The sequence below is a fragment of the Cucumis melo genome, chromosome 3 (genome assembly GCF_025177605.1).
Source record: "Cucumis melo cultivar AY chromosome 3, USDA_Cmelo_AY_1.0, whole genome shotgun sequence".
Taxonomy (NCBI): Eukaryota; Viridiplantae; Streptophyta; class Magnoliopsida; order Cucurbitales; family Cucurbitaceae; genus Cucumis; species Cucumis melo.
In genome coordinates, this window is record NC_066859.1 from 27,924,816 (window position 1) to 27,951,944 (window position 27,129).

At 31.9% G+C, this 27,129-nt stretch overlaps 3 protein-coding genes across 7 annotated transcripts; 1 reads left to right on the forward strand and 2 right to left on the reverse strand.

Moving 5' to 3' along the window:
- Window positions 1-4,748: 4,748 nt before the first annotated feature.
- LOC127148480 (sister chromatid cohesion protein SCC2-like) lies at window positions 4,749-8,131 on the reverse strand. 5 transcript variants are annotated; one of them, XM_051082284.1, is made up of 7 exons: window positions 7,195-8,131; window positions 6,418-6,548; window positions 6,157-6,279; window positions 5,977-6,039; window positions 5,497-5,730; window positions 5,325-5,394; window positions 4,749-5,090 (listed from the first exon to the last, which is right to left on the reverse strand). In XM_051082284.1, exons 4-7 carry the CDS (start codon window positions 6,028-6,030, stop codon window positions 5,044-5,046), a joined length of 405 nt encoding a protein of 134 aa, XP_050938241.1. In that variant the 5' UTR covers window positions 6,031-6,039; window positions 6,157-6,279; window positions 6,418-6,548; window positions 7,195-8,131; the 3' UTR covers window positions 4,749-5,043. The 5 variants fall into 5 exon arrangements, with proteins under 5 accessions (XP_050938241.1, XP_050938242.1, XP_050938245.1 ...); XM_051082285.1 differs by having other exon boundaries at window positions 6,418-6,580; window positions 7,195-7,908; XM_051082288.1 differs by lacking the exon at window positions 6,157-6,279 and having other exon boundaries at window positions 7,195-7,911.
- Window positions 8,132-15,799: 7,668 nt separating this feature from the next.
- LOC103488151 (glutamyl-tRNA reductase 1, chloroplastic) lies at window positions 15,800-18,931 on the forward strand. The gene is made up of 3 exons (XM_008446745.2): window positions 15,800-16,529; window positions 16,760-17,001; window positions 17,470-18,931. The coding sequence occupies exons 1-3, from the start codon at window positions 16,244-16,246 to the stop codon at window positions 18,598-18,600; spliced, it is 1,659 nt and encodes a 552-aa protein (XP_008444967.1). The 5' UTR covers window positions 15,800-16,243; the 3' UTR covers window positions 18,601-18,931.
- Window positions 18,932-22,914: 3,983 nt separating this feature from the next.
- LOC103488150 (E3 ubiquitin-protein ligase WAV3) lies at window positions 22,915-25,885 on the reverse strand. The gene is made up of 2 exons (XM_008446744.3): window positions 25,197-25,885; window positions 22,915-25,091 (listed from the first exon to the last, which is right to left on the reverse strand). Exons 1-2 carry the CDS (start codon window positions 25,569-25,571, stop codon window positions 23,214-23,216), a joined length of 2,253 nt encoding a protein of 750 aa, XP_008444966.1. The 5' UTR covers window positions 25,572-25,885; the 3' UTR covers window positions 22,915-23,213.
- Between the last annotated feature and the right edge of the window lie 1,244 nt (window positions 25,886-27,129).

A 27,129-nucleotide genomic window follows, 5' to 3' on the forward strand; every position in this document is an offset into this window, starting at 1 on the left:
CTTTTCAAATTAAAGATCATAAATCTAAGATTTTAATTTGATTTTTTTTTTCTTTGTTAATATGAGTGAGTTATAATCTTGCACTTAGAAATCCTAAATTTATTGAAACAAATGGGAAAGGGACAATGTAGCAAGGAAGGAGTAAAAAATTGTTTTATTGTAGTAAAGGATGATATTCTAGAACATGTTACTTTAATATGGAATCTCCGATATACATATTATCTTGAATGTGATGGTTAATAATGGAGAAAAAAGTATTGGCAAAATGAGTATGGTTGGAGTACTAGCTAGAACATGTTGGTATCTTTGAGAACATATATTTAGTTCTTCGAGGGGGAGTAGACGAAAACTTTCACTAAAAAAACATCGTGTTAATTTATCATAGGTTGAGATTGAGTTGTTTAATTCAAAAGTGTGATGAATGATAATTATTTGTGTCATATGAGACACGTGTACACAAGATCGAAATAAAAGATGCAAGGCATCGAGAGGCGTATGACAAATGGCAGCAGGCCAGATAGTTCAACTAATTAAACAACAATGAAGCAAAGACATACAAGCAACTTGTTGTTCTATTATCACTTGAACATTTGCATCACACGTTTGTCGTTATCACACGTGAAGTGTCGAAAAAAGTCTCTATTGAGTCAATAAATCAGATAAGATAATCATTCAAAGTAGCATTTATTGTTTTGGGTAGTAAAAGAAAGAAAGGAAAGAAAAAAGAGTTAAAAGTTAATTTGAAAATAATAAGGGAGAGGAAGAAAAAGAGAAGAGAGGATATAGTACAAACTAAATTGTACTTGAAATTACCATAGAGGGTTTGGAAGTTATTGTCTTTAACCCATCATAGCACCAATAATAATAATAGTAGAAAGTGTTAAAAGAAGAAAAGTGTTGGATTTGAAAACTAGAGAGACTTTAGGGTCAATGTTCCGTACAATTGGTACTGATAGTCTCTCAGTTTTGGATAAGTGAAGGAAGGGAGACCCTACCCCTTCAAAGTGGGCATGTAGCATACAAATAAAGGACACCTTCCCCCCCCTGCCCAAAATAAATAAATAAAAGTACTTTGTACTAGAAAGCTTCTTTTCCTTTTTCTTCTTCAATATATATCAAATAATCTCTTTACCCTTTTAAATTTCTTCCATGCATTCTCGTTTTATGTTTTACCCTCATTCCCATCATTTTCGTTTTAGGGTTGTACCGAGTATCATATTAGCTAAGGGATGAATAAATTTATATATAGATTATACTATAAGTGAAGAATTATCTTCATGATCCGTACTATCGATATGTTGTTTAAATAATCCACTATTTTACTTCATCTCCCTCGAGAGAATTTTCTTTTTCTATCATTTAACCCAAAGATAAACATTCATGCATCCATTTCTTTTCAATCCCTTCATGCATGTGGAATACATTATATAGGTTATTTGTTATTGGAGTGCATGCATCTAGGATTTAGTGTTCATATTTTGATCGGTTTTTTTTTACCACATGTAAAATGAAAAAGGAAATCAAACTTTTAATGTTAAAGTTGATATTACATATTTGACGATATTGATTGAATTAGTTATTTTCGTTAAATTTTTCCTCGTATCTTTATATTTCAAAATATTCATATTTTTGCTTTCTTTACGTTTAATTTGGTCCATTTTAATCCATGTTCTTTCAAATGTCCATTTTATTCTTTTATAAATTGACAATTAAGGAATCAAAGTTATCACTTTTTAAAAGTATGGAGATAAAACGAATACTTAGAAAATAAAGAGACTAAATAAAATAGTATTAATTTATATATAGAGAGAAGTTTTTTTATTTGTTAATTGGAATGTTATATATTATTAAGAACTTACAAAGAAGCCAAAATATGAATATAGTTCCATCAGCAAAATATGTTTATTAACTTGTTTTAAGAAAAACTTATATAGGTCAAACTGTTTTTTAGTACGAATTGGGACGGAAGGGATTTGAACATGAGACCAATTATCTGCCGGCACATACAGATATCAGTTGAATTAAATTCTTGTTAGTGTAAAGTTATTGTTCGTATATTACAATCTTTTTAACATCCAAATATTTACGCTTTTCTTATAAAAAAAACAACCGAGACGAGAGATTGTATTAAATTTGAGCTTAGGGAATCTCCTGTTTTTTTTTTCCTAATAAAAATTAGTTTAATTAGGTAAAAAGAATGCATCAACTCATCAAATAATGATACACTTGATTTGTCTAAAACTTTATTTTAATTCAAAAATAGGAAGTCATTTGGAAGAGGGAAATTTCCCAAACTGTGTGTAATATAAAGTTTTTGGTTATTATTTTTTTTAAGTGATCATTATAAAATAGATATAGAGTGTTGTTCCCAAGGGAGGAATCTTCCCTAAATGACTATGAGAATATATTAATTTAGTAAACAACTTAAAATGGGACCCTCTCCTTTTAAATCAAAATTGAATATGCTCTTTAATTCTTTTAATTAGGACCATTAAATTAAAGAGTGGGTGTTTCTAATTATCTACTAAACCCAATAACTTAAACCATTTAATTCAAATTAAGAATTTGAATCAAAGAGGAATCAGATGCATCCTTCACCTTCTTCTTGGAAAAAAATAATTATTCCATTTTAGTCATTTTGAAACCTTTCATATTAAAAAAAAGTATCACAATATATACTTTTTTTATACTAAATTTTATATTTAAATCCAATAATATTTTTATAAAGGTTATTCATTTTTTATATTCCATTTTAATAATTTATTCCAGTCTCTTTAAAGGGGGAAAAAAGTATTAGTCTTTTCTATTAATGTTGTGAAAAATAACAATAGAATATTTGAAGATTGAAATATATATATATATATATATATATATATATATATATATATATATATAACCTTAGATTTAAAAATTTAGATGCTAAACAATAATTTAATAGGTATAAATTTACAATGATTATTTATTTATTCTTTTAAAGTTCAACAAAAACATATATTATTTGCAACATTTGAATTATTATATGTCTAAATTAATTGGATTATGTTCAAGTTAACGTCACAAGTTAAACTAGGTAGGAATATAAACTATTTTCCAAGTAATTTTGGTTAGGATATTATTTCTTTGTCTAGAAAACCAAAAGTTCTCAAATTCCTACGTTATGCTTAATAATAACATTCAAAAGAGAAATTAATTTTTGTTTTCTATAAATTTTTTTAAAAATGGTGTAGAAGTAGACAGTGGGGTTTAGGATTTAGGATTTACGGGAAAAATACATTATAATATTTATTTTATTTATTTATAATTTAAATAATATACAATGGAAAGAAAAAAAAAAGAATTGTTTAGGATATGTGTTGAAAGGAATAAGGAAAATATATATAATGGTATTAAGTTGAATTGGAAAAAGACATATAGAAAATGGTCTATTGAAATCACAATCAAAATGGGAATAATAATAATAATAATAATAATAATAATAATAATAATAATAATAATAATAATAATAATAATAAAATGATTTATAATTTTAGGATGGAAAATGGGAAGATTAATCCGAGGTGGCATTAAGGAAAAGGAAAAGAGGAAGGCGTGTGAAGATTGGAAATTGTAGCTTAAAGAGTAATATTTGGCCCCCCCCCAAAAAAAAAAAAAAAAAAAAACATTCTTTTAAGAAACAAAATATCAGACAAAAGGCAACCAAATCCGACCGTCCCATTCACCTCTTCCCATTGGTCCTAATAATAATAATGGAATCTTTAGTGCTCCAACCCATCTACCCCTCCTCCTTTCTTTTCCTTTTTAATTTTTTTCTCTTTTAAATATTCATTTAAATAATTCCTCTTTTCTTAAACAAAATAATTCCCTCATCATCTCATATCCATTCAACCAATCAATTTTAAAACTTGCTCAATTAATTTTACTCTCTACGTATATTTTGAACGAAGAATATTGATTGCATTTAAGAAGTTTTAGCCTAAGAGAGATTGAATAGTTTGAATAATCCATGTTTGTTATTGAGTAGATTTGTTAAGTTTGAAGTTCGTCGACAAACCCTTTGAATTTTTCTTTTGTAATAATGGTTGCATTCCTCAAACTGGGTATTTTTCACATATTACCTAACTTTCTAAATTTGCAATCTCCAAAGCATACAAGCTTCTTAAACATTGACTAGACTCTTAAACCCATTAATTTTTTTTCTTTAAGCTTAATTATCACTACAAGAAATTTGACCTTTAATGTCGGTTTAAAACCGACATTAAAGGGCTTTAATGTCACTTGACAACCGACATCTTTGCGAGCGTTATTAAAGGCCTTTAATGTCGGTTGGACTTTAATGTCGGTTTAAAAACGACATTAAAGGCCTCTTTAATGTCGGTTTAAAAACGACATTAAAGGCCTTTAATGTCGGTTTTCAACCGACATCTTTGATAGTGTTATTGAAGCCCTTTAATGTCGGTTTGGCTTTAATGTCGGTTTTAAACCGACATCTTTGATAGTGTTATTGAAGCCCTTTAATGTCGATTGGGCTATGATGTCGTTTTAAAACCGACATTAAAGAGGCCAATAATGTCAGTTTAAAACCGACATCAAAGGCTTGTTTTTTGTCCATTTTTAGAAATTTATATTTATTTAATTGTTGTATTATTGTCCATTTTTTATAAACCAACATTGAATCCAACAAGTGAAATTAACTACAAACTTGAAACTACAAGTCACATTCCGTAGGAAACCATATTATTCAAGTCTGATTCCACCAACAATGAAAATGCTATTAGCACTTGCACATAAATCCCATTCATATCTTAAAGCAACAATAAATCCCATTCATATCTTAAAGCACATAAATCCCATATTATTCAAGTCTGATTCCACCAACAATGAAAACACGCTTGTAAAATTAACTGCAACCAAACAAAATTATATATAAATTCAAAAATCACGACATTTTAAAGGTCTCGAAAATGCTTCTTCAAACAATTATTAATATTGGAAACAGGCACCAAATGCAGCAAGGGCTTGACATTCCTCTTCCTGAACTGTAGCTCAAACCTTATCTAGAAACTTATCATCGTCCTCTAGTAGAAAATGACCTGGAAAAATATACAGTTATCTACATTCAATCAAGCACGACAAAAACAATTGTTATCTACATATAATATCGGAACGCTCAAAGAACACTATTGTACAAATATCTAAATGATATCAAATATCTAAATCAACCAAAAACACTCTAAATCTCTTTAGTGGTTATAGGTAAATGATATATATCATCAAAGAAATTAAAGATGTAAATGTTTTGAGAAGCAAAATCTATAAACACTTACCAACATACAAGACAGTTATGAAATTGCACCAGCTACTAATCACAGCACCAACCCACAAGCTTACTATGGCCTGGAAATACATACACATTAAAGTATCCACAAAAAAGTCGTCCAGGTTAAGATGGTTGTCACAGACAGCTTTCTAGTAGAATCATAATCCAGAACTTTTTACCTTGAGGGCAACTTGACGAACTTGGCCATTTAAATCTAAGCTTCGTCCCAGAATCCTTTCCCAATACAACTGAACAATACCACCACAAATGTTGGTATCTCCGGCACCAGCAGCAACAGGTACACTTTGGCCACTCTCCACAGTGTCAGGGCCAGCTCCATCACCAGCTTCATCTGTTCCCATTTGACCTTCCGCGTCAAGAACGTAATCATACATATTTTGCAATGCTTGCATCTGCCCAGAAAAATAATTCAAGAACGTAATCATACATATTTTGATAGTCTTTACAAACTTGTTTTTGTTATTCGAATTTGGTTGAGAATTCAAATCTAGAAATCATGTGAAAAAAAGTCATTAGGTAAAAACCAACAATTATAATTGTAAAAGAAACTAAATGATTATTGAATAAGACCTAAGAAATTTTCGATCCTAACTTAGAATTTGTTTCCATATACAAGCGTTGGGAATGAGGATACTTACCAAGGTTGAGAATCTTGAACAGAAGGTGAACTTTAAACTTCTACTTCCATCCATCTTAGCAAACTGAAGGTTAACAAAATGCTATAAATTTCAATGCACAACCAATTGACTCTGCAGTACGCCATAGCCTTGATGGTATATGCAGATGAGTTAAAGACAACAGCTGTCGAGTTGACTTACAATCACGGTGTGACACAACAGCAACAGCAATAACAAATATGAAATTCATATTTTCCAAGTTTATTAATTGATTATTGAAGCTCCAGTAAGTTCCTATGTAAGATCTCGTTGAAGTTGATAAAACTGAAACAGGTTTTTAGCATACCTTGTCAAATTGTTTCAAAGCTTTTGATTTATGTATAACAAGATAATGGTAATAGGTACACATATGCTTACAAACTGTAATAAACGATTAAGCCAGGGGATTCATGTTTAATTCACCTGAGGATTTCTACATGCTCGACCGTGCCACAATGAGAGAAAAAGTCATAAACATCATTCTCTGTGGCTTTAGGTGACAAACTTGTAACTTCAGCAGTATAGCCCCCATTGTACATGTTTCACACAGCTTTCTATATTGAAAACTTGAATTAGAGCAAAATACCTGGGGAGTTCCACCAGTTTGTTTAGAGAAAACTGAAATATCAACTACCTCTACACTTCATATTCATAAAACTTTTTTTAACACCTTTTACCCCCAAACAAAATGTTCCAACTTGGTATATGATGACTCTGACATCCATAATTATAATTAATGGTCCAAAGTTATAATTTATCACTAGCAGGCTTATCCCAAAAGTGTTGCTTCTAGGATAAGATAAATTTATACAATTGTAAACTGTTATATATTCATTATAAAACTAAGTCTCTATAGTAAGAACAATGCAGGTGGTTAAAAGGATAGAATATGAACACTGGGGAAAAGTGAAGAAAAAGTAAAGAATGAGAGATTCCCAGAATATTTGAGCAAAAGGGTACATAGAAAAGGAGGAAGTTCAAAGCAAGAGCAAGTCATTCACACAAACACACACAAAAGATGAAAAATTTATAGAAATTCCCAAAATTGATCCACAACCCAGATCTTGAAAGGGAAATCTAAAGCCAACCCATTATCCAAAACAATCAAACGAAGGGATAGAAACATAGAAATCGACACGAAAGACATGAAAAATAAAAGAAAAGTTCAAAAAATTAATAGGAAGTTTTGTCAAGGCGTACCTGATTGAAAGCTGAGAGAGAAGAAAGAAGAGAAGAAGGGGGCCGGGGAAGGGGGGGCTGAGCTGAAACCAGAAAATTAAGCCGACATTTTTTGGTTTTTGGAATCAATTTGGTTGGTGATTGTACTGAAAATTGTATTGGAAGGAGCGTGTAAGGCACGCAGAAGATGTATTGGAGCGTGTGAGAGAGAGTGAATGAAGAAGCTACGAGTTTTGGAATAAAGTCTTATCTTCTTCGTTGGAGAGTTTTTCTGTTGGCAGAGAATCCCCCCGTCATCAAACTCTGTAGCTTTTAAACTCTCGTACACTAGTGCTTGATGTCCAGTTTTATGAGACGGTGAGACAGTATCGGCGAGACAGTATCGGCAGCGACGGTGATGGAGATGGAAGATGACCCATTGACGATGAGACAGTATCGGAGTAGTCGGAGCCATTGACGGCAGCGACGGTGAGACAGTATCGGAGTAGTCGGAGCCTCTGGAAGGCGGATTTCACGGCGGCGATGGTGAAGGTGGGGAATATGAAGGTTTTGACTGGAAGCCAAGGGGAGATTAGAAAGTGATGAGATTGAGAAAGGAAGAAAGGGAAGAAATGTTGAGAGAAAACCTTCTTTCGTAGGGTTTGGTAGAGAAGAAAGGAGAAAAGAGTAAAGTTTAGGGTTTGGTAGAGAAGAAAGGAGAAAAGAGTAAAGTAAGAGAGAGAAAAATTCAACTTTTTACAAAATTAAAAAAATAAAAAAAACCTTTAATGTCGGTTCTAAAAAACATGATGTTTAATGTCGGTTTTAAACCGACATTAAAGATAAAGCTTTAATGTCGGTTTAAAACCGACATTAAACATCCGCTTTTTGAAAACCGACATTAAAGCTTATTTTTCATTTTTTCCACCCGACATTAAAGACCAGATTTCTTCTAGTGTATGTTTCTAGTTACCTAAATCTACAATGACGTTGCGTTCTTTCTAAATGTCTAATGTCCAACCTTATATAAGAAAAGTCATCTTTATCTTTATATTTGATGTTAACTTTCATTTATTTTAAAAGAGTAACACTAATTGTTGTAGTAATCTCAATTGAAGATAAGAGATTTGGAATAAGTTCCGTCTCAAATTATACCTTTAGAAAGTAAGTATACATAGGAAAAGATGAAACTACGACACAATTGATGAAAATTACATACACTGTTTACTAAACTAAATTGAGAAAATTTAAAAAGTAGATAGATAATAGAGAGTGAAGTGGGATTATAAATAAAGAAGACGAAAATGATATAAATGCATACTTGATGAACAAACAAAATAGTTTGAAAAGAATCATACATATTAAGGGTGAGACACATGCCTAGCTAGATTTGGTGTCTGTGTTATAAATGGTCTACTTCCCATATATGTCTCTTAAGATCATAAAACAAACTACTCCAAAAAGAAAACTTAGATTAGATAGCAGAAAAATAGAGAGGAAGAGAGTGAGTTGCCTTTCCTTTATCTTTCACCAAAGTGAGTGAAAGCCAAACATGGAGAAGTGGCCACTAACAAAGACTCTTTTACCACACATATGATGCAAGATTGTTTGATTTTGACAAATATTAAAAGAATAATTTTCGTCTCACATATCACAAACGCGTAGATTTTTTTTAAAAATATATAATGGACTTCTTGAACACTCTTTCTCTAGAACAATTTTAGATTATAATTGATCTAGAAGTCTTAAGTTAACGTGTGAAACTAATTTAATATTATATTATCTAATAAGTACTATAAAATAAGCATATGACTTCACTCTAAGTCTCATAAAGTAACCGTAGTTGTGTGAATGATATAATACTTGGAGATCATGTTTTATTGTAACATGGGTTTAGGAGAGGATATTCTCTTTGTTTCGTTTACCGTAGTAGTATTGGAAGGTTTTCTTTTACAAAAGTTAAATTGAATTCAAGTTTAATCTCTAAACTTTTATTTCTAAGATCTTTTACTACATCAAACATTTAAAGGCGCACATGAAGATTTTATAGAGATTGAGTTGTTTTTCCGAACTCTTACAAAATAGAATAATCCTCAACAATAGGAATGACCTATATTATTATACACAAAGTGTGTAATTAAAAGACACCCATTAGCCAATTTTTTAAACCATAAGAATCTACAACGTCATACTCAAATTATAAAGTTGATGAACCAAACTTATAATTTAACCCCTAGTCCTATATATAGTTTGATTCCTTTCAAGTTTAAAATATTCTTCACTCTCTTCCATTTATTTAGGGTTGTTTTTTCCCTTTTTTTTTCTTCTTCTTCTTTGACCCCTTTTTTCCAGTTAAATATATTTCTGACTGATCTATATTTGATAGATATATATAAAACAAAGACCCCACGGCACGATGCCTTCAGCTGTGACAAAATTAAAAGTTTCTTCCATTCTGATATATATATATATATCATAATTTCATTGGTCTCTATTATTGTTTCCTTTTTCTTTTCCTTTTTAAATATTCTCCTCCATGCATAGCCACAGCAGCCATTTTCAAAATAAGAAGCAAAAGGCAGATATTCTTTATCCATCCACAAAACCATACATTACATACAGTAATGATATTAAAAATACAGATTACGTAGATCACTTCCCTTTTACTGTATACTTAGTTTAATACATTGAAAATACGTAAAATGAAATAATGAGTGAAACAATAACCCCATATGGAAATTTCAATATATATGTGTGTGTGTAAAAAGAAAAGAAAAATAGAAATTAGGTAGAAGTAGAATTCAAAGATGCGAATTGTGTGGGATATAGAGATAATCCATTGGTCTTAAGAAAGGACATATCAGAAGCCGTAATGTGTGTAACGCCTTTCAAAAAGGGATTTTAGATTGGACCATTTTATTTTGCATGTCCTAAGGATATATTATATAGATCATAAAAAAAAACTATTATTTATTCTTTTTTTCCTAAAAAATAATAATAATAATCATAATGATGAAGTGTTTATTTTTAGAATATTATTGGGTTTTTGGCTTGAGAGGGGACAGACACGTTTGTTTGGGGCAGTGGGTATTGGTTTTTAGGGTAGTCAAGTGGGTCATTTTTAGGGAACAAAAGTGGTCTTTTGTAGGGCATGTGGGAAGGCTTTAGGGTATGGGAATTTTTTTTCTTTTTTTCGGGGACAAATTTAAGCCATCTTCTTTGTCTTCTTTTACCCTTTATTAATTTTTTTTTTTTGTCAAATCATCGTGGTAATTACATCTTTAAACTTTCAACAACAAGAATTGAGCCTTCAAATTTATTATTATTGTATAAATTTGACCATCAAATTATGATAAAAAAATTGAACCAACAAACTTGTTCTACTAATTTATATTAAAACTTGAATTTTAACATGTGTGAATGCTCAATGTTTACCGTTATTGAAAGTTTGAGAATATAAAATTGCAACTATAAATATTATTATTGTTATATATATATATATATATATATATATATATATATATATATATATATATATTAAAAACAATAATTTGATAATGTGAAATTAAAACAGACCCACATAAAGGAATGTCTCATAAAAAAATAAAAAAAAATAAATAAAAAAAAAAAGAAAAAAACTCACATATGTCAATTATTTTGTTGTTTGAAAATTGCCCCACATTATTACTATTTAATAAAAACCCTAATGTTTTGTCTTCTTTTGGTCTTTCACACACTACTACTACTCTCACTATCCCACACACCCAATATTTCTTTGACACAAAAGTCAATCAACTAAACTTTGATAACAACTGCTCATGCCAGCAGATGAAGCAGCACTTTTGCCTTCCACTAGCCTACCACTATAATTACTTTCTTCTACTGGACTATCTGGACTATGTTATTAAATGATATATTATCTTATTTTACTAATTATTTCCACTTTTTCAAAGTTTTTATTCTAATATTAGAATTTTTTTTTTTTTTTAAAAAAAGAGAATATAGAAAAAGAATATAAAAGGATATGTTTTATTTAATTAATAGTGTTCAATTAGTTTTATGCAAAACACGTGGATATAAGATAGAGCTGAAAAAGTTAGCAAAACCAAAGCCAACCCTTTTTATCTTTGTATGTTTGCCTTCAAGTGAAAATGAGGTTTTATTATTTATGTGTGTGTGTGAAGGGGAAATTTAAAAAGGTTCCACTATGAAACTTAGTGGGGTTGACTTTTATTATTATTAATTTCATATTATTTTTGGTACCTAGTGTTTGACCAAATTCAAACTTAAATTTTGAGAAAAATATTAGTTTGTGTGCTTTGACCTTTGTCTTGTGTGCATATATTATCTTAGTGTTGTTATGTTCATAAAATGGATTACCACATTTATACTCAACTCAACCAATGAGAACTTCCTATAGAGGCATTTGAGGAAAGATGGTGCTTTCTCTCTCTCTCTTTTTCTAGGGTCAAACTTCAAAATAACCTTTGTGAAACTTTGAATTTTTGGTTGGAACCATCATCAACACCATGTTGATAATGATCATGATGATGATGAGATGCCAACAAAGGACAATGACGACGACAACAATCCACTACTATAACGCATGATCGTGATTTAATCTAGTCGTCAAACATTCAAAAAAAATCATAAACTAAGGAAGCAACAACTCACATCCGTCGTCAGACATATCGTAAGAAAAAAAAAAGAAAACTTTGAACGTTGTCGGTCTAAGTTTTACTATGACTTCAAATACGTAACCTCTTCATGATTAGGAAAAGATTGGTCTAACAACGATATCTATTGAAGTTTCGGTTCAAAACGACGAGAGATGTGATATATTGTTTGAAGTAAGGACCGGAAATAAATATTGGTCTTTGGCAAAAAGCAATACGGAAGCATGCTTCCTTCCCATTGTAATATTCATGCCAATCCACTACAAGTTAGGGTTTTCAACATTCTTTCATCTTACTCATATTTCTTCCCTTTTTACCCAAAAATGTCTTATTCACTACACATATTCTTCTTGACCCTATCATTTTCTCCTTTTACTATACAGAAAAGTTAAATGATTTGAATTTCAATTTTATATAAAACTTTTGAAATATTAATCTATCTTTATGAATGGAGAAGAATATAAAAAATGTTCACTACAATTTTAATGGATAGCTATTGTAATTGTATCTATCGATATGCATATCCTTTATTAATTATATGTATATTATACAAACATTGATTCGAATATAGATCGATGGATAAAACATCCATTATCTTTTTAAAAGTTACGAGTTCAATTCTCTACCTTATATTTATTTGTTGAGTAGAAAAAATATATATAAAAGTTCTAATTGTTTAAGCCTTCTTCCTTCTATTTCTTAAATTATGTTTTTAAATTTTGTATACTAAAAACAAAAACCTAACTAATTTTGTTTTCTATTTTTTTAAAAAAATAAAATGTATTGTTTTTAAAAAATTTCCTTCATAGTTAAAAAAAATATTGTTTGAAAAATAAAAAATTAATCAATTATAAAACACACCTATTTTTAAAAATTAGTTCCCAAAAGCAAAAATACCAAACATATGTATACAAATTGAAGATAAATAAAAAGAAAGTTTGTTTCTTGGTGAGGTGCAATATTGGATTTGGGCCTGTAGGTTTATGTCATTTTCATGGGTGAAATTGGAAAAATTGGGCCCAAAAGCAATAAATAAGGTTGCTTGCTCTTGTGGATCATTTGGAATTTTTTTTAGAAAAGTTTATTGAATATAATTAAATTAAATCAAATCAAATTATTCTTTCCTTGAAAAGTCTACACATTATGTATTGGGTTAGGCCAGTTTGATATTTTTATATCTTTTGTACTTTTATTTTAAAATTTAGAATAAAAAAAATTCCTATAATTGTCATTATGCAGTTGATGCAAAATTACAAATTTATTCTTAAAAGGAAAAATATATATATATACCGAATTCCAAAAAGTTTGTCTTCTTCTTTTTGGGAAAGCAAAATAGTGATTTTTAAATATAAATAAAAATGAAAAAAAAAAAGAGTTTTTTCTTAGAATTTAATTAAAAATTAATATTCGGAATTTTGAGGAAATTCTGAAGTTAATTCAAGGGATTCCAAAAAAGGCCCATAAAATGTCCCATTTTAGTTTTCATTTGGGTTTTGAGCCCAGCTCACAATTTGTGAAACTATTCATTTTGAATCGGCCCAGTTCATTTCAAAGCCCACCATGATTGGAGTTTTCTTACTCTTTTGAAAATTAAATCTATTTTTTCTCCATTTTTATCTTAGGTTTAATTATCTTTTATGGTGGAAGAGTTAAATTCTTAACTAAATTAAAACTGCTTTCTTTTTTGTCTACAAAACTTAACCAATTGGATTTTAAATCGTATACAAATTTGAGTTGAACAAGTGTTTGTAAACTTAATTTTTAAAAACTTAAAATAAAAAACTAAATACGGTTATTATACGATATTTTAGTTTTTAGTTTGCTTATAAACCCTAATTTCATCCACGAAAGTTCTTTTTTTTTTTTCAACTTATTATCTTCTTTTGTAACAATGTTTTAGAAATCAATGTTAACGGTTGAAAACTTAAAGATATTAGATTTTACGGTTTTATTTTTGTTTTTCAACACAAAATTAATCTTATTTACAAATAAACTCACATACAATTTTCGTCATTAAAAAACACAAACATATTTGGTGAACGGGAAAAAGAAAATGTCACTGTACAAATTCAAAAATTTTTACAAAAAAAAAAACAATAAACAAGAAACATAAACCATTACCAATACTTTTATCTTTTGAAATTGGAAAAAAAAATCAAAAAATAGAAAACGTGAAACGAGAATGTACTTAGAAACCAACGTAGATGAAACTAGAAAACATGTCATCAAAATTGTAGGCAACAACAACTCATAACTTGGAATCCACATCAATTTTTACTAAATTCAGTAGTTTAATGAGGACTTTTTAAGCTAAAGTTTTTCTTCTTAGGGAAACCTTAAATGATGATCAACCATTTGATCTCAACAAAATATGTGATTACAAAGTTTTGTGTGTTTATTTAATTTTGAGAAAACTTATGTATATACATGTGTCTATGTGTAAATTAGTAAGAGGGAGTTGAGTGTTGTTGTTCTATGCTTTGGACTCAAGGAAAGCATCTCCAATCTTTTCGGTTCTAATTTTAAAATGGATCCATTACAACTTAAGTTCCGTAATTAATCGACATAAATTTGAATTTTTTTTTTTTTTTACTTGTAGAAAGTTCGATCCGCTACTTCATAGTTGTTGTACTAACAAAATGTAAATTTAAGGTTCAATAACAACAAACCTATTAAAATATTGATTGAAATAATTCAAAAAAACGTGGAAACAACTAAAAAAAAATGAAAATTTGAAATTTAAAATGGGTAATATTTGGCATGATTTATATGTTATTGAAGATTGAATAGTGTGAGGGCCACACTGTTGTCCACATAAGACTTTTATAAGAAACTTGTGGCAAACACAAGCTCTGAAATCCTATGAATCAATCCTTTATCACATATCATTCCCATCCACTGCAATCTGTCTTATCTTTATAACAACACATCAAATATTAATATTCAAAACGAGAGTAGTCCATCGATAATATTATTATAATTAAAATGATCTTCCATCGTTAAGTAGAAGGTTCAAATCATCTCATCTGTTTATTGTACTAAAGAACATGAAATATCAATAAAAATGCATACTAATTAAAAAGAAAAAAAAATTGATATTTATTATTAGATATTGATGGGTGTGTGTTTAACCTTTCGCCACCGAGACATGTTTATATGAAGATGATATTTTATATGCATCCCAACAAAAAAAATTGAAAGGAGAAGATGGTTCCAAAAATTGACATTAATTTCATCCACTAAATTTTGGTTCAAAATTTTATTTTAAATGATAAATCTCTTAAAAATATTTATAAATATGATAAAATATCGTAATAATATTTAGTTTATTATGTAATATTTAAAAAATATTTAAATAATTTTCTTATAATTTTACATTTTATTTAAATAAAAAAATCATCAAAAACATTAAAATTGACAAAATATTTAGATTTTTATAAAAAATCAAATGAAAAAAAAAACCCTAAATCAAATATACACACAAATTCCCATTTTAATTTTTATGAACATTATTGTAAAAGAAATCAGGTATAGTTGCATGTCACCTTTCATCCTATTTTAAATATTTCCCTCATAATTAAGTATTAAGTAACATAGATTTTACCCACAACGTTTTTTTTTTTTAATAAATAAAAATCTAAAGAAAAAGAAGAAATAAAAAAGAAATTGTTACAAACAAAAAAAAAATCCCTTTTTTTTTCAAAAGAAAGAAAATTCCTTTTTAATTATATAGACTATTTTTTGACGGAAAAGTAGGTACATTTTTAGTTTTTACAAATATAAATGGATATTGATGAACTCAAATCATACATAGATTATTACACAATATTAAACAAATAATACACGAAGTCTTTGTAAAGTAATTTGATAAACCAAATGAAAATATAAACTGTTTGTTTAAAAGTTTTTGATAATATATTTATAAATGATGGAAGTGAAGTAGTTGTAGTTTTTTATTTGTATATTAAGGTGTGAAACATATGATGAATATTATAAATTTGGTTTTTTTTTTTTTTTTAAAGAAAATAGCCCTAAGAGTGGAGGGGATGAGGAGGACAGGAGAGGGCGATACTCAGGAAGAAGATAGAGGCTGGAAATGAGTGTGGATAAAGGCTTGTGTTCAACCCACCAATCACAACCAAGAGAAATCACAAATCTTCAAATTTCATAATCCCAATTCTAAAATTCTCTTCTTTTTTTGATTTGATCCCCAATTCCCAATTCCCTAAACACCTCTTTTTTTTGCTTTCCTACCCTCAATTTCTTTCCTTTTTGCACAATCGTCCTTCCATTTACTTCCTCCCATTTGACCAAGCTCCACCATTTTTGGTTGTGAATTGAACCAGCACAACCTTCGTTTCCAATTCCCCCAACTCTCTCTGCTTCTCCTTTCTGGGTTTAGGGCTGCCCTTCAAATGGCTGTTTCGACCAGTTTTTCCGGTGCTAAATTGGAAGCCCTTTTGTTGAAATCGGCTGCAACTTCTTCCTCCACCAGGAATTTGTCTTCTTCTCATCTTCCCGGTGTCTGCAAATCCATTCGAACCAGGAGAATTCTATTTCAGAGAAGTGGGGTTTCGTCTTTCACCCCATTGAAGTGCGAGGTTGCTTCTTCTGATGTTTTGGTTCAGAATGATGAGATTGATCGAGCTCAATCTTCAAATCTCTCTGCCCTTGAACAGCTCAAGACCTCTGCTGTTGACAGTATGTTTTCCCTTTTATATTTTGCCATTACTTGAATTTGCAATACTATCTCAACCATTACTTCTAGTTTGAAATTCCCAATTCCTTAATGTTTGACTTCCATAATTAGCTCTTGGGTATGTGATTGAATTTCTATATGTCAAAATGCTACATGGTGGGGAAGAGTTGTAAAAGATGTCTAAATTGGTGAGTTCTCTGAAGTTTTTGGGTTTGTTCTGTATGGAAATTAGGATATACAAAGGAAAGAAGCAGCATTGTTGTGATTGGGCTTAGTATTCATACAACACCTGTTGAAATGAGAGAAAAACTGGCCATTCCTGAGGCAGAGTGGCCTCGAGCCATTGGAGAGCTCTGTGGCTTAAACCACATTGAAGAAGCAGCCGTTCTTAGCACCTGCAACAGAATGGAGATTTATGTTGTTGCTTTGTCTCAGCATCGTGGAGTGAAGGAAGTGACTGAATGGATGTCCAAGGTTTGATTGATATTAAGATTCATAATCTTTGAAAACTACCTTTTTTCCACGTTAGATTTTTCCTGTATGGTTTTGTTTTCTCTTCTATCTGATTTTATACTTTCCAAGCATTTCCATGTCTGGTATTTTCCAAGTGATATTGAATGCCACAACCTGCCCCAGGGTAGCCTGAACCTAGGATGGGATGTGACGCTAATAGACTCCTGAGTGTGCAATGGAAATTACTCTAAAAGAATTTCTTATCTATAAACTTTACTTTGAATATCTGGACGAGCTTCCTTTATGTCAAAATCTCAAGGCTAGATTAGATGGGCTTTTTGTATGAGATTACCTAACAACCACAACTATTAAAAGATTAGAGGACTGCATCCCCTGATTCAGACCACCACCATTGAAGAATATGTTTTCAACTTTGATGTCATGTGAAGAATGGAAATCATATGAATAGTGGTTTGTTGTTGTTTTCAGACAAGTGGAATCCCGGTCTCAGAGATTTGCCAGCACCGGTTTTTGCTGTATAACAATGATGCCACACAACATATTTTCGAAGTTTCAGCTGGCCTTGACTCTCTTGTTCTAGGAGAAGGCCAAATCCTTGCTCAGGTTAAACAAGTTGTCAAGGTTGGACAGGGTGTTGCAGGATTTGGACGGAACATTAGTGGGCTTTTCAAGCATGCCATCGCGGTGGGTAAACGGGTAAGGACAGAGACTAATATTGCTGCTGGAGCTGTTTCTGTGAGTTCCGCTGCTGTAGAATTGGCCTTGATGAAGCTTCCTGAACCTTCACATGCCACAGCCAGAATGTTGGTGATTGGAGCTGGTAAGATGGGAAAGCTTGTAATCAAACATTTGGTTGCTAAAGGCTGCACAAAGATGGTTGTTGTGAATCGATCTGAAGAGAGAGTCACAGCCATCCGTGAGGAGATCAAGGACGTCGAGATAATCTACAAGCCCCTCACGGAAATGCTTAGCTGTACAGCTGAAGCAGACGTGATATTTACCAGCACTGCTTCTGAAAGTCTTTTGTTTACAAAGGAGCAGGTTAAGGATCTTCCCCCTGTTGGTCATGATGTCGGGGGCTTGAGGCTTTTCATCGACATCTCTGTTCCTCGAAATGTTGGAGCATGTATCAACAATCTTGAAGATGTACGAGTGTACAATGTTGACGACCTTAAGGAGGTAGTTGCTGCAAACAAGGAAGATAGGCTCCGAAAAGCGATGGAAGCACAATCAATTATCACCGAAGAATCCAAGCAATTTGAAGCTTGGAGGGATTCATTGGAGACTGTTCCAACAATCAAGAAACTAAGGGCTTATGCCGAAAGAATCAGAACTGCCGAGTTAGAAAAATGTCTATCAAAGATGGGTGATGATGTCCCCAAGAAGACTCGACGAGCTGTGGATGATCTTAGTCGTGGTATAGTTAACAAGCTGCTTCATGGTCCCATGCAGCATTTGAGATGCGACGGGAGTGACAGCCGAACTTTAAGCGAAACCTTGGAGAACATGCACGCTCTAAATAGAATGTTCAGCTTGGAAACAGAAATCTCAGTGTTGGAACAGAAAATCAGAGCTAAAGTGGAACAAAACCAGAAGTAAGCAGTAGTAATATTATATGAAACTCTCATTCACCTCCCTTTGCTTTTACTTCCACAGTTCGAAATAAGGGGAAAACTCCTCACCTCAGTTCATCGTGATCTCGAATCCCGTAATTAATCTTCATTAATCCCTATGTGGGAACTTTCCTTTTGATGATTTGTGTATTGACAATGGTGAAACCTGGTCTGTCATACCTCTGTGTTGGCTTGTTCCTTGTGCACTTGTGAGGTAATCTTGTACCAAGTTTGTAATCTGTATCTGAAATTTGGTTAATTTTTGTAATTAAGATACTGATTTTCAATATATAGAGATAATCCTTATTCTTCTGTCATCTCTTGCTGCTTCTTTTGCTTATTTGCGATCAAATCAAAATTAGGCAAACATGCGATGCTTCAGATATATCTGCACTAAGTTGTAAGCTGTTATTTTGTTTTTTTTCGTTTTTTGTTTTTAATATTTATGATCAAATCTCAAAAACTAAATCAAACTAATCCAGTTTTTACTATTCATATGCTTGGAAAGAGAACAAACTTCATTGATGATCATGAAAAATGAGCATAGACTCGAATTACGAATCAACGTAGAAATACAACAACAGCAATAATAATAACAATAAAAAAGTTAAGCAGCATAACGAAGAATCAAATCCATAAAAAAAATCACAGGTTGAGTAAGAATCTCTAAAATTATAACATTCCTTCCACTAGAAGAAACCAGCCACAAAGTCTTCTTTGCACCATGAAACGAGTGGCCAACAAAAACGGAAGCAAGAAAATCTCTAAATGTTGTTAGACAAGATCAATGGCCAACCAAAAGATTCAAGGACCTATTCAATATCTAGAAACAAAGACAAAATGTGCGAAAAGGGTGTAGAAGCAAGGCATTCTCTTTTGAAGTTAAGTCTCGAGAGACTAAGCTCTCAAACAAAGATTGTTGTCTTCTTTGACAAACATCTTTCTAAACTACTGAATAAAAATTGTTCGACGTAGGATCATATACAACAACTAAATTATGTCAAAGGGCATCTCTCTCAAGTAAAATTTTTCAAACTCATTTTTGCTAAAAGAGTGCAAAGTTGTGGTGTACGTTATGTGTACAACCATCTCCTCTTGACCGTTCTCAAAAGAAATTACAAATAAATTAGTCCAAGGATTTAACAATGTGTAACATACTTGAAAGAATATTCTTAGATAAGGGTACCCCTTTTTCTAAAATAAAACTGGCTATGGTTTTGGGATTGCTATATTTTCAGTGGCGGTATATACTTTATAGTATTAATTCTTTTTTCCTCCAAGCAAAAGAAAAAAAAAATCACATGGTCAGATCTACAAGAGTATAATTTCAGTAAGTTCAAAATCAAAAGAGTTTCAAGTTCCAATTCTCATGTGAATATTTCTTTATATATACAAAAAATATTCTCTTATTTTTCAATTTCAAGCATTTTATTTTTTTTTCTTGGTTCAACAATATACAAAGATAACATTTTTAGTTGAAAATTTTGAAATTTTCTTGAGTCAAACGTGTGTATAGTATAAAGTTTTCTTTAGAAAAATATTTTCTAAGTACATAATATTTCCTTTCAATATAAAGATTACGTAGTAACATTAGTGATAACAACACAAATGTAATAAAATTTTATGTATTAATTTTTATAATAAATAACGAAAAAGAATTCGAACCAATTCAACTTTTATATTAATTATTGTTGGAAGAAAAGTCTCAAATTACAAATTGCGATGTAATTATAATTAATTTAATAGAAAATTAACATAATTATTGAACTTGAAACAAATTATAAATTTAGTGTCTCCAAGTCATAAATGAAGATGGGCTAATCATAGAAATGATTGAATTATAAGTATTTTTAAAATTTAAGAGGCATATATATATATATAGTTATGAAAATGGTGTTTAAGTGTATTGAGAATACACAATGCATTTATTGTCCCACGTGTAGCAAGAATAATTTTGTTTCCATCATTATTGAAATCTATTAACCTTTTTTTTTTCTATCTAATAATGAAAATATTTAAATATAATTCTGAATAATATGCATAGACTTAATTGTAACATTTTCATGTTAAACAGCCGACATATTTTTAAAATGTTCTTAAAGAATTAGAGTTTTATTATGCTCGAATAAAATGAAACTTCAAAATAAATTACTAAAAAAAATTTCTTTTCTAAAAAAATTAAGTTTTACACCTTTTTAATGATTTAAAATAAGTTAATAGATGTCAATAAGAGTTTAATTCAATTGGCATCCGAGTATATCAATAACGATAGAATTTATAGTTCGAAATCCCCTTTCCTATTTAGTAAGAAATCAAGATTGATGGAAACTAAATAATTAATATTTTTAACCTTTCTTGTTTGATTTTTAGATTTCATGTGGAAGGTCTCACATAATGAAAATATGACTTTGAACAACAAGATTTTTTTTTCTTATTATTATTTTCTATCTTAATATCGAAGACAAAATAAGTTTCTTTTGCCCTCGGTTCATCCACGAATTGTGAAAGATTCTTATTTATGATATCAAATCATGTTCTATAGTTCTTTTATCCATTTTAATATTAAAGTTTGAATGATTCAAACACAACTCCCGAAGTAAAATATAATTATGATTAGGGTAATAGATACCTAAAGATATATAATTACGGTATATTATGACTCTAGGCTGACTTAATCATAACAATTAACTTCTTTCGGTAATTAATCATTTGTATAATGTAGAGTTGATTTAAACATTATTGAAACAATCAAAATAAATCCTTTTCTTTACCAAAATTCTATGACTTACTTCTCAATTTCTGTCCTAAAAACTACCACCTAAGTATCTATAAATTTTGAGATCATTACAATTATAATTGCACTTTCAAACTTTTAATCGAACTAATTACTTGTCAACTAAGAAAGTCCTTACGACAAACTATACCGATACAACTTATTTTGTTTTAACTAGAACGTACATCACTATGTTTCTAAACTACAAGAATATATAATTGAATAGGAACACATGATGAATTGATCTAAATTATTTTCCAAATTAAAATTAGAGTATTATTACAATCAAATTTATTTTGGAACCAATACGGATTGATTCGGTAAACTATTTGACTTTTTACTTTTATCTTTTGAGAAAAAAAAAAGCTTATAGAGATCTTTTGTAGCCGTAAATGTTTTAGTTTGTTATATGCATTTTTTTCTTTTTGCCAATATTTTCAAGATCGAAAAAAAAAAACGATTTTTTCTTTAAAAAAAATTAGTTAAAAAGCTAGATTCTATTTTATAAATATTTAAACTAATATGAGAACTTGAGAGAAAATAGTTTTAATTCTTTGAAAAAATTAAATATCTACCAAATCAAGTCTAAATTGATGATTTTTTCTATTTGAATTTACTTAAAAAAAAAAAGGTGGATATAGAAAAAGAAAACATTATGAAATGGAAAGAGATGGAGGGAAGTGAGTGGTAATGGTAATGAATGAATGTATACATTGATTCACATGTTGGATAAATGGAACACAATGCTCTATCCTTCCATCATGTTCCTTTTTTTTTTTTCTTTTCTTTTTTCAATTAAATGAATCTTTTTTTTCTCTGTATATTATTTATGTCCCCTTATTAATAAGCTTCGTGGTGGACCAATTTGTGCAATCCACTCCGCAATCAATACCTATTTATTTTACTGTTGACATAACGATTCTCAAAACTACATTATATCCGTTTTCTACGTTAAAATTTTAATAAAACGATTGTAGGATGAAAGATCAAACATTCAACTTTTTTGTGAATGACGGTTAAACTATGATATAGATTTAGATCAATTTACTGTATCGTTTTATTTTATTTATCTATTTATTTATTTGCCACCCAATGCTTCATTGGAAAGCAAAACAAAGCATTTAAGGGTCATTTTCAAAGGCAAAATGGAAGTTATGTATTGAGATCAAATGCAGAGAATTTGATCTCCAAAGCATGCCAACCCAAGAATTATTGATTAATAATACTCCAAATCTTAAACAATAATAATAATAATAATAATAACAACAACAATAACCTTTGCATTTATTATATCTTCATCATTTCATTCCCTTTCTATTGAGTCTTCTTCCCACTTTACCAACTCTCCCCCCCCCCCCTACTCCTTTCCCATCATTGCATAATAATAATATACAACCAAAAAAAGAAGAAAAATAAAAAGTAAAAAACTTTTTTTCCTTAAAATGAGAGGGAATTAAAGAAAAAAGAAAAAGACACATTTTGAAAAAAAAAAAAAGAAAAAAGAAAAAGATATGTGGTTCCTTATGCTTTGGAAATCCAATTTCTCTTCTATTCTAACATGAAAGAAAGCTACAGAAAGCTGAGTTGTATGTGTGGAATTGATGAAAACCAGAAGAAAGTCCAATCAATGGAGCTTTCAAGAACAAGAACAAAGAAGAAGAAGAAGAAGAAGAAGAAAAAGATGGAGAGGAAGAGGAAAACCCCAATTTGCCCCTCATAAATCCATTTCTGTACGTTACTTTTTACCTTTCCTTTTCAAATTCTCATTACCCTTTTCCAAAATTAACCAAATTTTACACAGTCAGTCAATCAATCCTCTGCCATTTCTAGAATCTCGCATTTTCAAAGCCGTGTAAATCCCCCACTCTACTAGTCAACGATTTTTTCATAATCGCCACTCTGGCAAGCTTCTCCGCCGCCCTCCACGCCGACGTCGGTGTTAACGGCTCTCCGTTTTCATCCACCATGGTCGGATTTTCCTTATCACCCCCTCGCCTTCGTGGCGTTGTTGTCACTAAAACTTGTTGTTGCTGCAGCTGCTGCTGCTGCTGCTGCTGATGTAATTCGAATTGTTGTTGCCTTCGCCAATGGAGTTCCGCCAGCTCAACTTCCAGCTCCCGCACGTACACGTCAGAACTCGGTGATCCGGATTGGATTAGTAATGCACGCGCCGAGGCGAGTAAATGATGAGCGCTCGTATGGTCTTCGTACTCGATCAATCTCCTGGATTCCGCCACAGCGCGAGTAGTTATGAACATGTCTCTAAGCCGTTCGATCTTAGGAGTGGATGATCCAACGGCTGTGGGTCGTGCAATGAGGATGTCTTGTTCTCGGCTGTACACTACTTCTTGTGTGGATGGGTCTTTGTAAAGACATTGCATCGTCATCACGTGGTGGGTCCCAGAAGCCGAGGTTGGAATCTTCAACTCTACGAGTAATTCCCTTTCTTCCTCGGCGTATAAATCTCCAAGCCGGACCGAACCCAAACTGCAAACCGTGGGCCTCCCGGTACATGAATAAATAGCGGAGATCACAACCGGAGATGAACCGGTTGAGAACCCGAGTTGAATACGGAGATCTTGAACCACCACGCTTAATAATCCACTTACACATTTTGCAAATGCGTCCTCCGCCGGTTCTTGACAGTATCCACCGCTCTTCCCGAACCCAAATGCATGAACCGGGATTTCTATGTGGGCGAACCGTGTAGATGACTCGTGTCGTGTCACCTGCCGTTGATTTGACTGGATCCGTTCATCTTGGCCGTCTGACAAAAGCATGATGCTAGCTACTGGGTTTCTCTCTCGCCGGTCCTCGAGTACTTTTGTGGCTTTTCTCAAAGCCTCTCCCACGCTCGTTCCTTGGCTGCAGACCAGAGTGTCAATCACGTGCCGGGCAGCGCGTTGGCCTTGAGCCGTCATTCTCCTCAACGGCAACACCCTTTTAGGAGTGGCAGAGAAAGCAACGATGGCGAGGCGGTCCGATGAGCCTAACGACGAAATAACCAATCGCATGGCACGCTTCAGCATCATTAATTTCGGCCCCGTCATGCTTCCGCTTACATCCAGCACTGTCACTAAATCAATCGGCGCACGGCGGGATGGGTCTAATAAATTGGCATTTGCTCTGTTTCTAGCCGGATGTGGCGGCGGTGCTTTTACTTTCAGAGCCACTGCGTAGGTCTCGTGGGTGTGTCCAGATGAAATCAACGCCGTTTCAGGGAGGAGTCGAACCTGTACATTGGTCCTCTGAATTGAAGATTTAACCGAACTGGAAGGCGGCTTTGGGTCAACGAAAAAGCCTTGAAATTCCTCCCCATCGTCTTGGTTCTCGTCGGCTTCAGGGATTGGGATAATCCGGCCACCAGAGGTTGGAGACAAAAGAGGCTCATCGTCATCATAGGATCTCAATTCCTTTTCTTTTGGGTTTAGTTTGGTTTTAACGGCTCTGGGGGAAGATTCAATCATGGTTTTATCTTCAATCTTGGGTTTGGGATCGTGTTGGGTCAATGGGCCCAAATTCTTATGGGCGGCGAGCAGAGGAACGTCCTTCCATGTGGTGTTGCAGACAGGGCAAACAAGAGAGGCATGGTTTCTGACATGAGCGGCAATACAAGGAAAATGAAACGCATGCCCACATTCCGCCGTGTAAATCGCCGTCCCATGCCCTGTTTTCACGCTATTCAAACAAATTCCACAGCTACTCTGTTTTTCAACAAATAAAAAAAACCCGTAAGTCAAGTTTCTAATGCTACATGAAAAAACACAGAGAAAGATAGAGAGAGAACAAAAATAAAAAAAAGAACGTACTCTGAACTTAAAGCTGTTCTTGAAAAGAGAGAGTTTAAGAGGGGAACGAGGAGAAGAAGGATTCGAACCCAAAATCCCTCGTTGGGATTTAGCAGATTTAGGGGTTGATGAAGAGGAAGATGAGGTTTTGCAATGAAGAGTGGGACTTTGATTAACAGTGGCATCTTGAGCAGTACGGCAACGAAGACCTGGACTACTCAATGGTTGATGAGATTGCATCCGAGGAGTAGAAGGGTTACTGAAGAAACCCAATCGAACACAGCTTCTAGGACTGGGATTAGGAGTAGCAGAGCTCCTCTGTTTCTCAGAAACATGATTAGATTCTGAATCTCGAGAAATGGTAGTACAAAACGCTTTCCTCCAACCAGTACCCATTTGAGGGAAGAAGAGGAAGAGAAAGGAGAAAACGTAATAGAGTAAGCAAAAAAGCGAAAAAGAGGTAGTTTAAATTAACGAAGAAGATAGATCTGAATTGTGGGAGAAAGGGGACAAAAGAAAAACAGAATATGGCATGGGGATCATCAGAAAGAAAAGGGGAAAAAAAAAAAGTGAAAGAAGAAGAAGAAGAAGAAGAAGAAGAAGAAGAAGAAGAAGAAGAAGATGATGATGATGATGATAATGAAGAAGAAGACAATGTAAAGTTTGGATTGTTGATTGTCCTTGGTTGGTGTTCGGAATGGAATGGGTATTTATTAAAATTTTAAAATGTTGGGTTATTTGGCTTTTCTCTTTTAGTTATCGATAGGCCCAAAAAGATCTCTGCTTTTTTTTTTTTTTTCTCTGAGAAATACAGGTACCTCACTCCTTAGGCCCTCGCATCTATGGGGATATATATAAATATTCATCGGAAAATGTGATTTTTCACTCCCCCAATTTACCAAATTAACCGTCTTTTTTAAAAAATAATAATAATAATAATAATAATAATAATAATAACTTTTTTAAAATAGTTATAATAAAAAAGGAAATTTAAATGGAAAAAGGAAAAGAAAACAGTAAGGGTCAACGACCGACCCCGGAACGTTAACTTCGGATCGGACAAGCTCTCGTATTCTCCATGCTGTTTGTGAATTAATGCTCTCGCCGACGCCTCCATCCAATTCTACGTTATCACCTTTTTCATTTTCTTTTCTACAAAAATAACACACATTAACAATTTTAGGCTTAACACTCTTTCGTAATTTTAGATTGTTTTTTTTAATTCGTATTCTTCTTTCTTCTATTATACCATTTTGGTTGAGTTTGATTTTTATGTGAGATATTTGATCGGTGTAATATACATTCTAATGTTTAAGTTAACAATATTTGATTAGTTGTTTCTTGTACTATGGCAATATAAAAATTATTTATGTTATCTTTATTTATCGTATGTAGGTTGGTATGATTTTAAAAATAGAGTGAAACCCATTAACATTAACGTGAAGTTCACTAATCTTTGTGGAAAAAAAATATAAGTGTGAATAAATTAAGAGAATATTTTACTACTAGTGGTATACACTTTCTTGCATGGCCTCATAGCTATCATCTACTTGGATGCTAGTATATTGATGACACTGTTGAGGTAATTGTCAAGCGATAATGACAAGTTCTCTTACGATGACGTAGGCAGCTTCGAGGTCTTTTTGAGTCAATTCTTCTTATTTAAACTTGGGTTATGTATTGATTTATATATATAATTAAGCTCGTTAAAACTTAAAAGCACTTTTTAAAGTTATACTAGGGACCAAGTTAAATAAGGTTAGGAAGTGGAAGAAGAAGAGGGAAAGTAATTAGGAAGAATGGTGTCAGAAGGTTTTGTGAGTTTGAATATTAGGAAGTGATGATGTTGATGCAAATGCAGAGACGTGAAGTAGTAATAATATATATGTAAGGATTAAATACGTAGGCCATTGTAGAGTAGGGGAAAGTTTAAAGGTCTTCACTACCTATTTAA